Here is a 20260-nt window from a genome sequence, read left to right as displayed (position 1 = left end):
CAACAAAAAAAAGGAAATTCAATGAAAGATCAATGTTCTTTTTGGTAGAAAAAACTTTAAGAGATAGGGCGAGCATCCCCCCTTTTATTTACAGTAATACTTATTATAAATTTATTGGAACAATGGTCCATGTACTTTTTTGTAAAAGACCCCAGTAACCGATGTCTTCAAAGGTGGATCTAGCTGGAGGGAGTAGCCCCACCCCCCGGGGTGTCTGTGCATTGTATTTACCCATGAAGCACAGGAGGCGATGAGGGCTGCAAGGGACTTAAATGAAGAAATGGTTTATGTGGCAACTGTATCTAAAAATGATGAAAAAAACCCTTTGACTCCATCATTACCAGCCTTTTCTGAGAGTCGCAAAGCAAACAGTGAGGTAGTCATCGGTTGATTGAGCAGCAATCACTATTTTTATTTTTTCCCTGCATCAACATGGTTAACCTCCATTGTTGAAAAAAGCAACCCATAGTCCTTGGATGACTAGGTGGACCGGGTTAAGCAGCATTGTTGTTAGGGGATCGTACCCGTCTTCAACCAAATTATTAGGAAGCTGCTAGCGGGGGGTGGGGGGGGGGCAGTCCCCCTATCCCCCGTTATATTTATGTCAAACACCAGTACCCAGGAGGGGAGACTCTCATAAAAAAAGAAGGGGATGATCGTCGGTAAAACGTAAAACTTTAACTTTAATGGATAGCACACTTTAGGGGGTGGTCAACAATTCTCACCTCGAAAAGATTGCACCTTAGGTGTGGTTGAAGCAATTTTTAACTCTAAGCATGACAAACGAACGCATTTTCAGTTTTCCTGAATTACGTTCCTGAAAGAGCACGAAAAATACATAAGATTTTATAACAAAATATAGCCATAGATGTTTGGTTTTAAAACTGCCACTGCGCTTATGGATTATAGAAATTTTTGTAATCGTATTTTGAAAATGTCTTGTCTGTGCGACTTTTTTGATTGGCTGACGTCAAGAGTTGTACACACTTGATGAGGTTCCAGGAATTGTTGTTGGGATATTAAAGAAAGGCTGAACTGTAGAATAACTTGTCCTTTCCTTGTCCTTTCCCCCTTATTAATGCTTACAGAAAGACAATTACCTAAGAGAAAGCTCTTCAAACATCTGAAGCATGTTTTATGATTTTACAAAAGACGCGCAAAGTTGTTATTTTACTATAAGTAAAAGTTATTATTTTGCCATTGCAAACTATGTCTCACAATTTGCTCGGTCAAAAGCCGCGCTTATGACGTTACAACCTGTGAGATCTGAGCCACTTGGCCCATCACTTTCGATTTGGCGACGCCGTCATTCGACTGATTTTTTGGGGTTTTGATTTCTGATTTTTATACGATTCAACACTAACATTTTGCGCCGTACCAATGTTGTGACGTCACCACAGACATTTGCTTTTGACGGAAATTTTCAAAAAGAGTGCCAAAACCAACAAAAATGAATCGCTTTTTTATTTAGACGTACTGCTTTCAAAACACATCCTCCCCCTTGCCTCCCCTCCCTGCCCGCCGCCCATAAATTTGTGCACTCAGAGAATCAGTGTCTTGTAACCCGCAGTGCTTTATGGGTATCCAATAAATAAGCAAAATGAGCATGAACAGAATCGACAGGTGACTGTCTAAGTATTTATATAAATAGTCGTACTGTCAAACATAAATATATATCAGACAAATCTGATGGGTATTCGAGTTACCAACAGCTCACCAATAAAACTTAGTATTACATCGTAAATCAGTTCAACAAATACGAAATGATGTCTCGCTCTTAGTAGTATATAGTTCGTAAAGATATTTTGACATCTACGACATCTATCCACATTTCATTCCTTTCACTTCGCCCTCGTTTCTCATTTTGTCTAGTTTATCCTTTGTCTCGTCCTCGATTCTTCTTATATCATCCAAGGTCAAACCATACCATCTATCCATCCAACAGAACATTTGACGGTGGAAGTTTCGAAGCAGTCTGTAGACAGCTTTGCCAATCTCTGACTCGACGACCGTCTGGAGAAGACACCATTTGAATCTTACATCGTACAACTTGTAGCACGTCATCATGGGATACCCATCCTTAGTCGTGTCGGAAGCGCCCTTGTTCCAATCAGGCGTTAATGGACCGCAATTTGCCTTCTCACTGCGTACAAGTAACGGGTCTTCGTCCTCTTTGTAATCATGCGGTCCAACAAGCTTCTTTTCGGCTGCTATATCAATATCTATGACCTCTCTTTTTGCCAATTCGCTCTCGTTCAATTCGTGGACGTTGCTGTGTCTGCTGCTTGGGCCTTCCTTGTGCCATGTCTTAATGATGACATGGAAGTTCTCCCCCATGTAAGGGTTTGTGTAAACGGTTTTACAGTAAGGGTATGCGTTCCATGCTTCCTCGTGCACCTCGAGTGCTCCCTCTGGTGCAAGCTTAACTATCCATTGGGGTACTTTGGACTTCAGGTGCATTATCTTTAAGGTGTACTGTCCAGGTTCGGTGACATCGTTACCAAATTCCCCTTTACCTTCCACATATGGCTCGTTCTTTACAACTTCAATGCCTTCTCCTCCACCGGTTTCGTTCATACTCGCCTCAGTGACTGTGTACAATTGAGCTATCCTATAGTTCTCGACGGATATGGGTAGTTCAACCCTGTACTCTTTTAGGGTACCCATTCTTGCTTGAAAAAGAAAGAAAAAACTCTAAATGGCGGCTAGTCCAGAAGAAGTGAGGTTTCATGCGAGTTAGATTTGCCAAGGAATAAGTATCGACAAAACCGCAACAGCTGGTGCTGGCAAGACACCTGCAAATGTGAGTCTTGTCTATTTGCCAGCTCAACCACGTGTCACGCACCCTCAACCACATGTCACGCAATCCCAACCACATGCCACGCAAACTTTTCGACAGCAGCGTAAACAAAGTCGGTGTCTAACATACATTCCCATGCAATTTTCTTTTTAGAAACAGTCACTTTGTCTGCTCATACACGACATCTTTTTTTACGTTAACTTTAGACAAAAAGTGTTACACAGCTTGCTAGCATAATATTATGTCGGGTAAAGCTTGTCCCGATGATTCCTCTTATCTTATTTGAAGTTTTGCATTTTTATTCCTTTATTCCTTCAATGACAGGTGAGCTGTACATCACAATTGTAGCACAATTGACGCTGGGCTTGTATGTTGTTTGTACACCGTGTTGCTAGTGTTAGAAGATGCCGCTGGGCTTGTATGTTGTTTGTACACCGTGTTGCTAGTGTTAGAAGATGTTGCTGGGCTTGTGTTGTTTGTACACCGTGTTGCTAGTGTTAGAAGATGTTGCTGGGCTTGTGTTGTTTGTACACCGTGTTGCTAGTGTTAGAAGATGCCACTGGACTTGTGCACCGTGTTGAATAGCGTTAGAAGATAAAAGGACTAATTTGTCTTCATAGTATGTGACATTGTTGCTGGCTTTTTTTTTTTTTTTTTTTTTACTGCGAACTCTAGTCAACAATGTCCAACTGCTAAACCGCTTTCTGGCTTCCGTCATTCAAACAGAATAACATTTGGAGCTTTTCGATTGGTCAGCTCCTTGCGGAGAGGTGACGTGATTGAAAGCCATTTCAGTGCTGGTCAATAAAAACGCTTCAAAGATTTTGATTGACAGAAACCAGAAGACGTTTTAGGTTACGGCAACCGCCGGCGAGAGTTCGCAGAATATCGAAAACGTCAGTAAATAAGTGAAATTGAACTTTTCTAGAGATATTTCTTTATTAGGCTGGAGATGTACATGTACAAACATCACTTCTATAGAGAATAGCCATCAAAGAGCTTGAGAATTTCTTTTACTTTGTTGGCTCGAAAATGTCAATTATGAATCATGATGACATCATGAATCATGATGACATCAGTAAACATATAAGCAGAAACAGGCAAAAGAAATCCACCGCCCATTTTGAGAACTTCTATGTATGAACAGGCAAATCACAAAAACATAAGATCCGTCGCAAGGCGCCAGCGGGTGATTGTCATCGACTTCCCCTTATGTCGCATTCACACACAATTATTCTTTATAAGTTATTCTTATGTCACAGTGTGAACCGGCCATAAAGTGCTGAGTAATCTTCCAATAAAGCGCTGTTTTCATGTATTTTTATTTTATTTATTTTTCGAGTATCTGTCCGCTTTACTTGTCTTTCTTTTCTGCACACAAGCTCTGGTGAAGCTCTTTTACATCTTTCTCAAAGAGCTCAAAGATTAGGACTCCATTCTCGTCGAACCACGAGGCAACAGACCTGAAACAAGAAAAAAATATTATGAGCCTCGTTAAAACAGATTAAGATACAGCCCGTACCCAGGGTTATTTTTGGGGGAGGGGGGAGGGGTGCGAAAGTCGAAAAAATGGACAAAAAATTTTCCGGGGGGGGGGGGGGGGGGGGTGAGTTTTCTGATAAAAATCTGACCACCCCCGATTTTTTACGCCATTGCAGTATCTCCAAGGGACGTTTATTATTAAGATTTGGCTACAAATGTGTTTGACCTACAGATTTATGATAGAACAGAGTGTTCTAGAAAGCCTTTTTAATCTAATTCGCTTATGCTTTATAGGTTTGTCTACAAATAGCTTTTCTATTGCAAAACGGAAATGGACTGTCCGTTGTAGTGGGGGTACACCCCTTCAACCCCCCTGTTTACGGGCCTGAGATACCATCAACTTACTCCTTTTTAAAGTTCATGGTTCAGAAGGGCATGCCTCCCAGAACTCAGGTTTTCCATAGGGAGGGCTTAAACAATTTCCTGATTTGAATATTTTTCACCTAACTATTTTCTTGTTTGAAACTAACTCACTTTTCAAGAGACTGCTCTCTTTCCCTATTGGTTTCCCCATCTTTGTAGCTCATGGTCAGCATGTAGTTGGGGTCATAGCGCTTTAGAGATGATCTCAGAGTCCACATGTGATCAGGACCCTGACGAACAAGGCATACAAGTCAGATCACAACATATTCACGTAACTACACAGATCAACCAGATGGATCAACTAGACAGATCAACTGGATGGATCAACTAGACAAATCAACTGGATGGATCAACTAGACAGATCAACTGGATGGATCAACTAGACAGATCAACTGGATGGATCAACTAGACAGATCAACTGGATGGAACAACTAGACAGATCAACTGGATGGAACAACTAGACAGATCAACTGGATGGATCAACTAGACAGATAAACTGGATGGAACAACTAGACAGATCAACTGGATGGAACAACTAGACAGATCAACTGGATGGATAAACTAGACAGATCAACTGGATGGATCAACTAGACAGATCAACTGGATGGATCAACTAGACAGATCAACTGGATGTAACAACTAGACAGATCAACTGGATGGATCAACTAGACAGATCAACTGGATGGAGCAACTAGACAGATAAACTGGATGGAACAACTAGACAGATCAACTGGATGGATCAACTAGACAGATCAACTGGATGGATCAACTAGACAGATCAACTGGATGGATCAACTAGACAGATCAACTGGATGGATCAACTAGACAGATCAACTGGATGGATCAACTAGACAGATCAACTGGATGGATCAACTAGACAGATCAACTGGATGGATCAACTAGACAGATCAACTGGATGGATCAACTAGACAGATCAACTGGATGGATCAACTAGACAGATCAACTGGATGGAACAACTAGACAGATCAACTGGATGGAACAACTAGACAGATCAACTGGATGGAACAACTAGACAGATCAACTGGATGGATCAACTAGACAGATCAACTGGATGGAACAACTAGACAGATCAACTGGATGGAACAACTAGACAGATCAACTGGATGGATCAACTAGACAGATCAACTGGATGGATCAACTAGACAGATCAACTGGATGGATCAACTAGACAGATCAACTGGATGTAACAACTAGACAGATCAACTGGATGGATCAACTAGACAGATCAACTGGATGGATCAACTAGATCAACCAAGTGGATCAAACAGACGGATGAATGAGACAGATTAACTAGATGATTAAACCAGGCAGATCAGCAGGATGAATCATACCAACAGATCAACCAGATGGATCAATGCTGTTGAAATCCCTTCTTTTAGATTAAGTTCTACACCTGGGCTTGTATTGGAATTATGCTAAGGCATAAATACAGGGGACATGCAGAGCATTAAAAAGCTCTTTGGTTTTCTAGCAAAAATCTTATAAGAAGCTTTATACTGTGAATTTCAAAATAATAGAGGATCAAAACAAGAATGTTATGCAATAGTTAGCAGCCCTCTGGAAACAAGTAGATGAGAGTTAACACAAGTGCTAACTTTTATTCTCAATTGTGCACTTGCAAACACTCTCAGCAGCTTTTATTGACTTCATCATCATGTTCAAATCTGACATGAGAGCTGGTGAGAGGCTTTGAAATAGTTGAAAAGTGCAGTATGCTTGGGTTCATTTAAAGGGCCCTCGTTAACATGACTTCTTTGGTAATCCAAACACAATGGCAGAAAAATGCTTTTTGTCTATTACCAATACAAGGTATACTTGGAATCTTAGAGGGGTCCTGCTTGAAAAGACTAACAAAAAGACTGTAAATCCTCTCTCTGTGATGAAAGCATACTCACCACCCCAGCGTCATCTTTTTCAATTGCAAACATAATGTAATTCTTCTCCTTGAATGTGGTGAACATGGTAAGAATTGTCATCATAGTAAAATATGTAACAAATGTCAAGGTTTAAATATCCTATTAAGAATGATATTTTTAAATCACCAAAAAATGAAATTTCCTCTTTGCTTTTTGTTAAGAAAAAAACTGTATAACTTTCCTGGTCCCAAATCATTGGAAGTAGAGTAGCTATTCAAGTTTAACACTGGCTTGTGCCTAGCTGACACATGTGCAAGGCTCTGAGAGTTGGGTGCTAACACTTGGCTTGTGCCTAGCTGACACATGTGCAAGGCTGTGAGAGTAGGGTACTAACCCTTGGCTTGTGCCTAGCTGACACAGCAAGGCTCTGAGAGTAGGGTGCTAACACTTGGCTTGTGCCTAGCTGACACATGTGCAAGGCTCTGAGAGTTGGGTGCTAACACTTGGCTTGTGCCTAGCTGACACATGTGCAAGGCTCTGAGAGTAGGGTGCTAACACTTGGTTTGTGCCTAGCTGACACATGTGCAAGGCTCTGAGAGTTGGGTGCTAACACTTGGCTTGTGCCTAGCTGACACATGTGCAAGGCTCTGAGAGTAGGGTGCTAACACTTGGCTTGTGCCTAGCTGACACATGTGCAAGGCTCTGAGAGTAGGGTGCTAACACTTGGCTTGTGCCTAGCTGACACATGTGCAAGGCTCTGAGAGTAGGGTACTAACACTTGGCTTGTGCCTAGCTGACACATGTGCAAGGCTGTGAGAGTAGGGTACTAACCCTTGGCTTGTGCCTAGCTGACACAGCAAGGCTCTGAGAGTAGGGTACTAACACTTGGCTTGTGCCTAGCTGACACATGTGCAAGGCTCTGAGAGTAGGGTGCTAACACTTGGCTTGTGCCTAGCTGACACATGTGCAAGGCTCTGAGAGTAGGGTGCTACCATTTGGCTTGTGCCTAGCTGACACATGTGCAAGGCTCTGAGAGTAGGGTGCTAACACTTGGCTTGTGCCTAGCTGACACATGTGCAAGGCTCTGAGAGTAGTGTGCTAACACTTGGCTTGTGCCTAGCTGACACATGTGCAAGGCTCTGAGAGTAGGGTGCTAACACCTGGCTTGTGCCTAGCTGAGACATGTGCAAGGCTCTGAGAGTAGGGTGCTAACACTTGGCTTGTGCCTAGCTGACACATGTGCAAGGCTCTGAGAGTAGGGTACTAACACCTGGCTTGTGCCTAGCTGAGACATGTGCAAGGCTCTGAGAGTAGGGTGCTAACACCTGGCTTGTGCCTAGCTGACACATGTGCAAGGCTCTGAGAGTAGGGTGCTAACACTTGGCTTGTGCCTAGCTGACACATGTGCAAGGCTCTGAGAGTAGGGTGCTAACACTTGGCTTGTGCCTAGCTGACACATGTGCAAGGCTCTGAGAGTAGGGTGCTAACACTTGGCTTGTGCCTAGCTGAGACATGTGCAAGGCTCTGAGAGTAGGGTGCTAACACTTGGCTTGTGCCTAGCTGACACATGTGCAAGGCTCTGAGAGTAGGGTGCTAACACTTGGCTTGTGCCTAGCTGACACATGTGCAAGGCTCTGAGAGTAGGGTACTAACACTTGGCTTGTGCCTAGCTGACACATGTGCAAGGCTCTGAGAGTAGGGTGCTAACACTTGGCTTGTGCCTAGCTGACACATGTGCAAGGCTCTGAGAGTAGGGTGCTAACACTTGGCTTGTGCCTAGCTGACACATGTGCAAGGCTCTGAGAGTAGGGTGCTAACACTTGGCTTGTGCCTAGCTGACACATGTGCAAGGCTCTGAGAGTAGGGTGCTAACACTTGGCTTGTGCCTAGCTGACACATGTGCAAGGCTCTGAGAGTAGGGTGCTAACACTTGGCTTGTGCCTAGCTGACACATGTGCAAGGCTCTGAGAGTAGGGTACTAACACTTGGCTTGTGCCTAGCTGACACATGTGCAAGGCTGTGAGAGTAGGGTACTAACCCTTGGCTTGTGCCTAGCTGACACAGCAAGGCTCTGAGAGTAGGGTACTAGCACTTGGCTTGTGCCTAGCTGACACATGTGCAAGGCTCTGAGAGTAGGGTGCTAACACTTGGCTTGTGCCTAGCTGACACATGTGCAAGGCTCTGAGAGTAGGGTACTAACACCTGGCTTGTGCCTAGCTGACACATGTGCAAGGCTCTGAGAGTAGGGTGCTAACACTAGACTTGTGCCTAGCTGACACATGTGCAAGGCTCTGAGAGTAGGGTGCTAACACTTGGTTTGTGCCTAGCTGACACATGTGCAAGGCTGTGAGAGTAGGGTGCTAACCCTTGGCTTGTGCCTAGCTGACACAGCAAGGCTCTGAGAGAAGGGTGCTAACACTTGGCTTGTGCCTAGCTGACACATGTGCAAGGCTCTGAGAGTAGGGTTCTAACACTTGGCTTGTGCCTAGCTGACACATGTGCAAGGCTCTGAGAGTAGGGTGCTAACACTTGGTTTGTGCCTAGCTGACACATGTGCAAGGCTCTGAGAGTAGGGTGCTAACACTTGGTTTGTGCCTAGCTGACACATGTGCAAGGCTCTGAGAGTAGGGTGCTAACATTTGGCTTGTGCCTAGCTGACACATGTGCAAGGCTCTGAGAGTAGGGTACTAACACTTGGCTTGTGCCTAGCTGACACATGTGCAAGGCTCTGAGAGTAGGGTACTAACACCTGGCTTGTGCCTAGCTGAGACATGTGCAAGGCTCTGAGCAGGTTACTTTTGGAACAATCCCTGTACAATAGGTCAATTTTAAATATGAATCCCCTTAAAAAGATAATTCCTTTTTAAAAGAAAGCAGAATTATTCTAAAGCTACTGAAATGTTTTCAAAACAGCAACCTGGAATAGATCACAAAAATGTCACAGTAAAAAAAAAACATTTAAAACTGATAACCCCTAGAACCAAGGGGGAGGTAAAAAAATTACCAGGATTCCTTTTGGTAGAAAAAAAGTATTTTTGGGGGTTGATCATTTTATCCAGCATAAGAGTGGAGACGTTTATGCGAAGGTGTATCAGGAATGCACTTCTACTAAACACACAATGACCAAAAGTTGCATTGTTGTCAAATTGGTACTTAAGAAGTGTATTTAGGAAGTGTTGGTATCTTTGGGTGTTGTTAGCTTCTACCCTTGGTATATGTATTCCTGCATTTTCTGAGCACCAAATAAAGACATGAGAGATGGTGGTGTAGGCAAGCAGTCAAGGGTAAAAACTTTGTAGCATTCTTCTGAGCCCTTTCCCTAGGCAGCTCCTAGGGGTTTGGAACCATGCACACCCTCCTAGATCTTCTACTCATAAAAAAGAACTGTTTTAAATTGAAAAGGATATGATAGAACACAGAAAATAAGCGCAGGCTTAGAAGCAGGAAATGGGTAGAGGTAGTCGTAGGCAAGTGCCCCGAGTGCAAACAAGCAAGAGATGGTGCATATGCCAAGTCTAATATCAGTCAATTTGTGGTCTTCTTGGTAGCCAAATCTTTCTGTTAAAACCTGTAGACATAAAACAAACAAAATAACTGTTAACATAAATCAGAACATAATTGCTTCTATAATAGGCAGACACATTGAGAATAGAAGTGTCAATCAGAAGACTGCTTAATAGTGTTTAAAGAAAGCTAATCAGCCACTAATTTGTTTGTTATTGTTTATATTCTGGAATCAGAACAGTCAATTTTTAGAGAGGAAACTTCACAAATACTATCCACAGTTGAATCCTAGAAAAGCAGTGGCAGCAGTTTTAGCTTTATTTTAAGAGGGTACATACCTAACCACTGCGAATCACAAAATGTGAGACACTTACAAACTTGTTGTGTTGTTTTGGTGTTATCATGTACCAAAAGCTACTTCCTATGGACGCTTATTTCTTTTCTAGAAAATGGGCAAGGATGCGTGTGGGGCTGGGGCGGGTGGGGGGAGGGGGGTTCAGAAAGTGTGAATACAAGATATAAATAACCACACACCCTGTAAAACTCTGTAAGTGAGTATAAAATATTTTCAAGATGTCTTTAAAAAAAAAACACCAAATAACTTGACTCATAGAACACCCGCTAATTTCCATTATAAAGTGTTCTAACGAACCGCAAACGATAAGCTGACGTGTACTAAAGTAGGTGTACGATTCCAAAAAGTTATATTATCTTCCGTTTAAACAATCTCGGCGGTAAACGAGTTGACTTTTGATGCATAAGTTATTCTAAGAAGAAATAAGATTATTCCGGGAGAAAGTTTTAATATCTTTGTACCTTTTTAGCGGCGTCGTCGAGTGCGTTCTTCACAGCATTTCCGTCCCATTTGTCAACTTTCACCGGCTTTTCGGGGTCAACAGTCCACTATTAACACAATCAGCAAAAAGGTTAGACAATTAAAGCCATAAAGAATACATTTTGTAAGCAATCGATAAATATACTTAGATCTTACAGTGCTCAAACCCCAGTTATTTTTTGATTTTTTCGACGCCATTTTTTCTTTGTTAGGCTAGGCGATAGACCGCTGACATGCGCCTAAGATTCAGAGTAAGACTGGGGATGAGGGCGCTCGAGGAAGAAATAGGAAGAAATAGAAGTGTCACAAAATGTAGTTTAGTGCACGTGTATATGAATTATTTTGTATACAAATCCACTACAACAAACATTTTTTTTAAAGTTGTTGGAAGAGTGAAGCGCTACTTTACCAAAAGACCAGACATCACAATTCAGGGCCGTAGCAGGCCTCAAAATTTTGAATGGGCACAATACAGAGACGATTACAAAAATATTGGGGGCACAGCTACGCCCTTACTGGTTATTTCCTTATTATTTTCGAAAATATTGGAGGGGTGTACGAACCCCCAGTGCATATTCCCCATGGATAGTATCCTTCGTTTGTATTGCCTTTTATGGACATTGATGCCCATATTAAGAAGAGCTAAAGTTTTTTTCGCTCCCTGATCTCCAGAAAACATGGTGAAAAATGCTGATTCCTGTCAATATGAGACTCGCGGCAAGAATTTGTCAAGAAAAAATTGATCGCTTGGTCAAATCTTTATCTTTATAGTCTTGAAAAGCCCTGAGACCCAGGCCTCCAAGAGATTGACCGAGCAGGTTTGAAGGTCACCCAAATATTGATATGGCAAAATCTGGCTCAACCCCTAGGGCTGGCTCATGATAGCATCTTAACCTCTTCGCATAAACTGGCACAGGGTTTTTCGAAAGGGGAGGGAGGGGGTGTATTTTATCTCCACATCTTTGGTCCGCCACTGATTTTGCAGAAAAAAACCCTAGGCGTGATATCACAGCATGATATTTTAGAAGGTTTTTACCTCGTTTTCTGTTTTGTTATTGACGCTGCGTTTTGTCGCTGGATTTATAACTCGGCTTGTACCTTCATAAGTCCATGTCGTCATTTGGTGATTGAAGCAATAAAAACCAAGGCAGAACCCGGAATTCCTTTTAAAGGAATTTTTTGTTAATCGCTTTTCGCCCTTACAACAGCACAGCATGTGTATCAAGCTTAGGACGCGTTGTTTATCATAATAGTAGTCCTAAAAGTTTTGTATTTAGTTTGAATTTCTATAGCTATACAAGTTTCCCTTGTACTCCATTATACAGACAGTTACCTCGAGTTGCTTAGGAATTGAATTGTGAAGTTCCGTTTCAAATAACCCCCTAACTTCGCAAACTTTGCACATTATTTTTCACATATGTTCAAATCGATCAAATGTTGTGCGGACATTATGATACCGCAGGCGTGTTGTTTAGCGTTTGTGTTTGAATATGTCAAAATAGACTTCCTCTTAATTCTGAAAAAGTTTCGAAACTTATCACTACACATTTCCGTGGACCGTTTTCGTTTTATTTCACGAAGTAAAACATGAAATAGAGAAAAACGTTGTCCTGTGTCTATTCCACTCCAAGATGTAACTTACTGATATTTTTCTGTGCATTTGAACACCGTAAGAGAATTGTCGTTATTTGTTGTGTGTCCTCTATCACGTTATCTAATGACGTCACGTTTGACAATACCCTGAGTGGCGCCTTTTATTTAATAAACAGTTCTAGCGATAAAGAAATGGCAGCGGCCTATGTTTCGAAATCCAAAATTTCATAGCAAATAATTCCGTTAATTCTTCGCTTCGCATGGTTGCCAGCCGCAACGTGCACAAAGGCACTCCTTTGGTATAAATTGACGGTGAAAAACAATGAGAGCTTGTTAATTATTCCGGATAATTGAGCGCGGGAATAATCTTATTTTGCATTTCAATCAAAACTGAAACATTAAGTATGAATATAAATGCTAGCCTATTCCTAATCTTACATCACTCTATTTTAATCTTGAGATTTTGCTTCTGATGTCGAAGGTAAACATTAGAACCCCTTAATTTTCTGAAGTAATTACCATTTGTGTCGTACTTTCCATAAGTCAATAGATACTAAAGGATCAACCAATCATAACAGCGCTTTTCTGACGAATAGATATACTAGTGAAAACAAACACTTCACACACGAGCTTTACAACTAGACCATATCCAAACAGAAAGCGGAAGCTTAGTTTTGTGTACTGAAATGTTTGAGGTATTCGCGGTATATTTCTCCGTTCTGGTCGCCCTGGTTGAAGGGAATTCGTTTATAATGGATAACCTATCGTTGCTAGGACTTTCTGGTGAAGTCTTCACTAATTTTCTCCCGTCGTGGGGTGGTTTAGTAAAAAATTTGAACCCATTTATGGCATTTGCACTCGCCGCAGTTTGTTTCATTGCTACTCGCATAGTAGTCAAACTCTGTAAACTTTTATTTTCACCGATAATTTTAACGCGGCGACTTGAAGAGGCAGGATACATCCCAGATGAGCGACACACTTTAAGAGACGTTGCAGAGCATACACGCCGCTTGAAAAATGCTGGTGACTTCCCACCTGTATTCCCGAACGGTTGGTTCGAAGTTATGGGTTCCCAAGACCTGAAGGTTGGTAATGTCAAACACGTGAGCTGTCTTGGCGAGAATCTAGCCGTGTTTAGAGGCGAAGATGGGGTTGTTTGTATCGTAGATGCATATTGTCCGCACCTAGGCGCTAACCTCGGCGTCGGAGGCCAAGTAGTTGGAAATTGTCTACAGTGCCCTTTTCATGGCTGGAAGTTTCGAGGAGATGACGGTAAATGCAGCGAGATCCCCTACAGTAAGAACATCCCAGAGTATGCCAAGGTAAAGTCCTGGCCTTGCTTAGAGAGAAATGGATCAATTCTGATGTGGTATCACGCGGAAGAAGTCGAACCCTCTTGGTTGCCTGAAGAAATCGAAGACGTCACAAGCGGAAAATGGACTTACAGAGGTTTCACCGAACATTTTGTCAATTGTCACATTGAGGTGAGTTTTACTATCAGTCATAATCTACCCCCGATGGGCAATCTAAAGCCGTCTCCTCTATTTACATAGAATTGATGCCTGATGCTTGTTAGCATATAATAAACAATAGATTTTCAAAACATGTCACACAGCTGTCACCTTAAAGTACAATAAAAAGGTGACAACATTTTTTTTGCCGTTTTGCAATATTAAATTAAAGACTTGTTCATCCTAAAACTAATTCATATACATACCATTCGCTCGTTGGACTGTTAAACCGCTAATTTTATCAAAAGAGTTTTGGTTCGCTTTATTTTTAGCTGAATCTTTTAAAACTATGTGACCCTCGAAACTCATCAAATACAACAATTACAATTGTCACGACTAGAAAAAAGATCTACTTGCTTAATTATGTTCCCAGGCATAATAGCTTTTCTAATTTGTCACTTGTTATTTATCGCTATGTTCCCCGTGGTGTTGATATATCATGTTGATATAAACAACCTCAGGTCTTTTGTTAAATCACAGGTAGAGCCAAGGCCCGTAGCCAGGATTTTAAGCGGGGGGGGGGGGGGGGGGGGGGGGGGGGCTCTTTTAGCGGACCTTCTCTCTTAGGAAGCTCGCCCTAGCTCGCAGTGGTACTCAATTTTCCTTCATCAGAGCGGACCTTCCAGTCGAGTGGGGGGTTCTTTCGAATCCCCCGAACCCCCCCTGGCTACGGGCTTAGAGCCCAAGCTCAGGATTTATATGGACTTTTACGGTCAAAATTCGTTTTTATAAATAAAAAAAGACTTTAATGACTTACTTGTTGTGCTTTTTATTACTCGACTGAGTTTGGAGACCTTCGGCAGCGATGTCACAGGATTAATGATTTTTTTGTCCCCCACTATGACTATTCATAGTGAAATGAGCTTGAGCTACCGTGATTAAATGCGTCAACAATAATACAAAACATACAAAACGTGCATTTAAATGAATGAAGTGGTAACAAAACTCTAATGCAAACAAAAATACTGTATAAAGAGAAACTTGATTAAACAGGAAATAACAACATTAAACTCTTGTTCAATAAATATAACAACTCTAAATAAAAAAAAATAGGAAAAGTATATAAACTGTCTGACTTCTCCGAACGTGATTCTCTAGATTTTGTTTTTATTTAGCAGAAAACCAAAAGGTGACGTCATAACAAATGTGGCCGAATAGACTGAAGGAGCCTGGGAAGGAAGCATTTCTTTGCCTCGCTAGTAGAGTTCATCTAGCAATGTCTATTAGATTGCACGTTTCACGCATTCTTATTGGCTAACTTTACGAGGCTGTCATGGTAACCCAACTAGCGCCCCTCGCTCCCTAACTGTGCCGGCGATCTTTGGAAGGGCGGTTCATTATCAATCAATCTTGTTATTCTAGCTCGCACGGCCATTTCCTTATTAGGCATTACATACCATATTTGGGAGTCCGCTTCAATCATTCTTTCGCTTTTTTATCGCTCTTGAGCTTTGTAAGTCGATAATTTCCTCGTAAACTTGCAGGAATTCGTGTTTACTACGATTTTGCTGGAAGCCATCTTGGAAATGGAGCCTAGATATATATCACAGATCTCCCGCGCGCTCGCCCCAGGCTCTTTTACACCATTTAGAAAAACGACAGCCATTTATTGATATGCAATTTATTTAAAACACTTTACCGAAGTCCCGTTCAAAGTACTTCCTCTAAGGACAAGCAAGGTCTTTACTTCATAAAAGCTGATTCTATTTAACCCACTGAATCACCCCTGGACCCGTCACTGCTTAAACCTTTCACAAACGAAATTTCTCATAAGATCTTACAATTCATTGAATTATGATTTGCATTCAGCATAGGTTTTGAAATTTTAAGGTATAAAAGGGCGGAGTATCAATTGAAAGCGAGCTATTCTAGGCTATATGTAACACTTTAAAAACGTTTAAGTAGCGCTCGTGCATTTTTTTGTTACTTCTACATAAAGGGCTTAATCACTTTACACAATTATCTTATTGAAACTTCTCTGGTCATTTATTCTTATCCAGTGAATAACAGAAAATGCTCTGATTATCTCTTCTTTTCCAGGAAATATGTAAAATCCTCGATCGTGTCTTCTTTTCCAGGAAATACCCAAGATGCTCTGATCTCTGACATTTTCGGGAAATACCGTAAAATGCCCTGACCGGGTCTTCTTTTTTCTAGGAAATACCCGAGAATGCAGCCGACATGAATCACTTCAACTTTCTACACAGCTCCCCAATCCTTGCAGGACAGGACCTGCGCTATTCCTTCACCTCCAAATGGATCGACTACTTCCATCACGACTGGGAGGCCACGTGGTCACCGCTAGACGGTGATCAGAAGCACGTGTCTGAGCTACGGCTCGTGCATTACGCATGCGCGTTTGGCTTCAGGATTCCTTTCTTAGACTTCAGGGTCATTGCTAGACAGGTTAGGATTTCACCGTCATCCTCATGTCACACGTCACCCACATGTTTTATTATTATATGTATTCTTATGCTCCAAAAACGAGCAATACGTATAATTGTTGGAGCATCCTATGATGCACACACTGATCCGATATATAGGAATCTAAACATATTGAAATTCAATTATTTATTTTTATTTCAAATAGGTGAGTTAATGTATCAATTTAAAAATAGGTTACTTCCCCAAATATTTAACAGGATATTTCAATTGAACTCTCGAATTCACGATTATTACACGAGAAGCTCTAACTTGTTCCATATTTCAAAGTTTAGAACAAATATACATAAGTTTGCGTTAAGACATCAGGAACCTAAATATTTCAATTCATTGTCTTCTGATATTCAGTCTGCCAAAACGCTTAACTCTTTTTGTAATAAGTTAAAGACTTCTCTTATTAACTCTTAATTTTTTTTTCTTTCTCGATTTGTGTTTGTGTGTGTGTGTTTTTCATATTAGTATGAAAAAAAATATGAAAGCTCTCCTACCAAATATTTATATGATTAATCTGACTGTCCGAACTATCAAATATGTATTTTCTGTTAAGATTTAGGAGGTCCGTCTTGTATAAGCCTTGCGGTTTCTTACGGTCCTCCTTGTCACACTATGTAAATTATTATAATTATCTTTATTTAAAAAAAATGTATTAAGTGACAAAATAATAAACTGAACTAAACTGATGTTCCGAAAGGAATGCTTAATTCACTAGCAGCTTCCAACTGCGTTCATTAATAACAACTGAAGCGAAGATAGATTGCCAAAATTATATTACTTGTATTCAGAAGCCAATTGTTATTTAGACTACCCTATCTATCTATTTCTGATGTTTCTGTCTATCTCTTTGCTGTAGGTCGGTCCTGGTTTGGTCAATCTTTATTTCAAGTCTAGTTTCGGGGATGGAGTAATGATACAAACTTTAACACCTCAAGAACCGCTGCTTCAGAAAATGACGCACCGAATATTTGGCGAGAATATGCTGTTTACGTGTATTGCAAAGTCATTTCTTCTCGCCGAGAGTATTCAGGTATAGAAATGACACGATGAGAGCTCCCTTTGCCCTAAAAATCGTACAACTAACCTTAGGCTTGGTTTACACATCTTCTTATTTTGCCTCAACTTCAGTAACTCGCTAGTCCTCCATCTTACCTCGAGCCATCTTAAAACACCTGGGTTTATAACCTTACGCCACACAGTGTTATCCTAGCACACACAGCCTACTCAATAACAAAAAAAAAAAACGAACGAGATGTTCACGTCTGTACAGATAAGATGGCTAACTCTTACCTTACCTGCCTTATCAAACGTCATCACCTCACCTTACCTCAAAACACCGCACTTGAACTCACGCCATACCTCACCTCAAAACACCGCACATGAACTCACATCATCTTTTATCTTACCTTACCTCGTCATACCTCGCCTCACCTTACCTTACCTCAAAACACCGCACATGAACTCACATAATCTTCTACCTTACCTTACCTCGTCATACATCGCCTCACTTTACCTCACCTCAAAACACCGCACATGAACTCACCTCATCTTCTACCTTACCTTACCTCGTCATACCTTACCTTACCTCACCTCACCTTACCTTATTTCAAAACACCGCACATGAACTCACATCATCTTCTACCTTACCTTACCTTGTCATAACTCTCCTCGCCTCACCTTACCTCAAAACACCGCACATGAACTCACATCATCTTCTACCTTACCTTACCTCGTCATACCTCGCCTCACCTCACCTTACCTCAAAACACCGCACATAAACTCATATCATCTTCTACCTTACCTTACCTCGTCATGCGTCACTTTACCTGAAATTACCTAACATCACCGCACCTCACCTTTCTTTCCTCTTTAAAAATTCCAACACCCATAGTTTTATTCTTCCATCTCTGCAGGTTGAACGGGACATCATGGTATGGAATCACAAAAAGTACTTGTCCAAACCACTCCTTGTCAAGGAAGACCACCTCATCCTGAAGCACAGGCGGTGGTACTCGCAGTTCTACTCCAAAAATAGCCCAAAATTCAACGCCGGCAACAAGAAACCAAGTAACAACAACAAGCTGGATTGGTGACCCCGTCTACTTGACTAGAAATAAGTTATTTATCAGTTAAACTGTCGTGAGCTTCCCCTTGATTCCGTGACGCGTATTTTCTTAGATCTCTTGACCCGACTTGTGTAACACTAAAGTTTTGTTTTATCTGCTTCAATTTCTGTGCGGTTTTGCAGTTTTCGCAACCCTTACGCCCCCTCCTACAAGTACAACGGCTCAGTCTTGTTTAAGGAGAATGTATAGATTTCAATTTCAGATTCAAAATATATTTCAAAGCAAGGTAAAAGTAATATAATCTTAAAAAAGTGTCGGAATCAGGGAATTTTTTACTACTGAGAATTTTTATTTTTTTTATTTTATTGTCTTTCATCACTCTGATACTGAATAGCTGTGGGGATAACCCCTCTTTTTAGTTCCGAGTGGGTGGAACGTGGAATATACACGCAGTGTATTTCGTGCTTTTGGGGTGCTTTTATATTCGTGCATTTAAATCAGTAGATGTTGATTTTTGATGTCTCTCGTGAAATGCATATAAAGCTCGCAAAACGCCGAAAATCGACTTGATAAAGTGCTCAGTCACCCAACAAATCGATCTCGACCCCCTAGATAACTTAAATATGCCTATCAGCATCCCTCCCCCCCCAGATTCCTGAGCTTAACACCCCTCCCTCACGTCCCGAAATTTCAAATTCCTCCGTAAGTTGATTTTTGAACATGTGGGAATGTTTTTTATAGCACAGTATTAATTTGTGGCGCTCAAATAGTGGACTTGCGCTAAGAGATCACGTGACCTGGGTTGCAAATTTAAACCGAAATTATCGAACAAAAAAATAAGAAAAGTCTGCGCCCGTCACACCAGATAACAACGAAAAAATAATATCTTTATAAATGAAACTAAACCCTTTTTAAAATAAAGAATTTTGGCCTTTTTTCGTAAGCTCTGAAAAAGTTGCTTTTTGTTGCTGCCGCTGAAAGCCTAGCGCCAGTTTGCCACCCAAACAATCACGTGATCTCTTAGCGCAAGTCCCATATTGCTAAAATGTGTTTATGGTGCGACGCGCGCTTTTTATTGTGGCCACCAATACAAAGTTGACCATGCAACGCGCGCTACCGTGGCCACCAATACATGTTTTAATAAAGTGCAAATTACCATGCGAGAACTTCAATTTTGATCAACTAAACACGAATTTCATAACTAGCCTAGTTAGGATTTTGTAGTGCTATGATTTGGACACAAGCAATCCTTTGTTACACCAAATAGCACGTTCCCCGTATCTTTATTGGTGTTCTTTACAAAGCTTGTCAAGGTGACCTCGGTAGCGCGCGTCGCAATGGGTTCTGCACACTTGGCTCACAAAGCCCTTATAGTATGACCAACGCACATTGATATATTTCTAATGCACGTTTAATCCTTTGTACTTTGTGGAACTTGCTAACTACATCACTTTGGATAAATAAAAGCTACTTGTGATAATACACTGTCTTTGTCTTCATTAAAATATAAATCACTGTTGAAGTGTACCGTTTTTCATCTTTTGATACGTGCTGCGATATATTTGAACGACAAACTGTAAACTAACTCCTATTAGTAAGCTAATTTCTTACAATTACAATTCAGCAGTTTTTGGCAATTTCTCTCAATTTCCACCAAAAGTCTTGTACCAGGAAAGCTTAAAACCTTTAAATTGATTGTGAATTTTCCAAAAAAAACCGCTGTTTCTTTTTAA

General features: G+C 41.1%; 3 protein-coding genes across 3 annotated transcripts; 1 reads left to right on the top strand and 2 right to left on the bottom strand.

Moving 5' to 3' along the window:
• Positions 1–1446: 1446 nt before the first annotated feature.
• Positions 1447–3566, bottom strand: LOC5515245 (phosphatidylinositol transfer protein alpha isoform). Its single transcript, XM_001635335.3, has one exon. The coding sequence runs from the start codon at positions 2665–2667 to the stop codon at positions 1822–1824; it is 846 nt and encodes a 281-aa protein (XP_001635385.3). The 5' UTR covers positions 2668–3566; the 3' UTR covers positions 1447–1821.
• Positions 3567–3720: 154 nt separating this feature from the next.
• Positions 3721–11189, bottom strand: LOC5515210 (signal peptidase complex subunit 2). Its single transcript, XM_032384939.2, has 6 exons — positions 11078–11189; positions 10903–10989; positions 9990–10150; positions 6622–6715; positions 4817–4935; positions 3721–4263 (listed from the first exon to the last, which is right to left on the bottom strand). The coding sequence occupies exons 1-6, from the start codon at positions 11117–11119 to the stop codon at positions 4155–4157; spliced, it is 612 nt and encodes a 203-aa protein (XP_032240830.1). The 5' UTR covers positions 11120–11189; the 3' UTR covers positions 3721–4154.
• A 1328-nt stretch (positions 11190–12517) lies between these two features.
• LOC5515211 (cholesterol 7-desaturase nvd) lies at positions 12518–20009 on the top strand. Its single transcript, XM_001635293.3, has 4 exons — positions 12518–13998; positions 16183–16431; positions 17318–17491; positions 18375–20009. Exons 1-4 carry the CDS (start codon positions 13201–13203, stop codon positions 18552–18554), a joined length of 1401 nt encoding a protein of 466 aa, XP_001635343.2. The 5' UTR covers positions 12518–13200; the 3' UTR covers positions 18555–20009.
• Positions 20010–20260: the final 251 nt, after the last annotated feature.

This window comes from Nematostella vectensis, chromosome 8 (genome assembly GCF_932526225.1).
Source record: "Nematostella vectensis chromosome 8, jaNemVect1.1, whole genome shotgun sequence".
In the NCBI taxonomy this organism is placed as follows: Eukaryota; Metazoa; Cnidaria; class Anthozoa; order Actiniaria; family Edwardsiidae; genus Nematostella; species Nematostella vectensis.
Note: the sequence above shows the minus strand (reverse complement) of the source record. Positions and strands in the feature narration are given on the sequence as shown.

Coding starts and splice junctions, on each gene's coding strand:
- LOC5515211 (XM_001635293.3), top strand. CDS start 13,201: ATGTTTGAGGTATTCGCGGTATATTTCTCCGTTCTGGTCGCCCTGGTT. Junction 16,432..17,317: donor TCAGGGTCATTGCTAGACAG/GTTAGGATTTCA, acceptor TCTTTGCTGTAG/GTCGGTCCTGGTTTGGTCAA. Junction 17,492..18,374: donor TTCTCGCCGAGAGTATTCAG/GTATAGAAATGA, acceptor CCATCTCTGCAG/GTTGAACGGGACATCATGGT.
- LOC5515210 (XM_032384939.2), bottom strand. CDS start 11,119: ATGGCGTCGAAAAAATCAAAAAATAACTGGGGTTTGAGCACT. Junction 10,990..11,077: donor ATAACTGGGGTTTGAGCACT/GTAAGATCTAAG, acceptor TTGTGTTAATAG/TGGACTGTTGACCCCGAAAA. Junction 6,716..9,989: donor CTTATTTTCTGTGTTCTATC/ATATCCTTTTCA, acceptor GACATTTGTTAC/ATATTTTACTATGATGACAA.
- LOC5515245 (XM_001635335.3), bottom strand. CDS start 2,667: ATGGGTACCCTAAAAGAGTACAGGGTTGAACTACCCATATCCGTCGAG.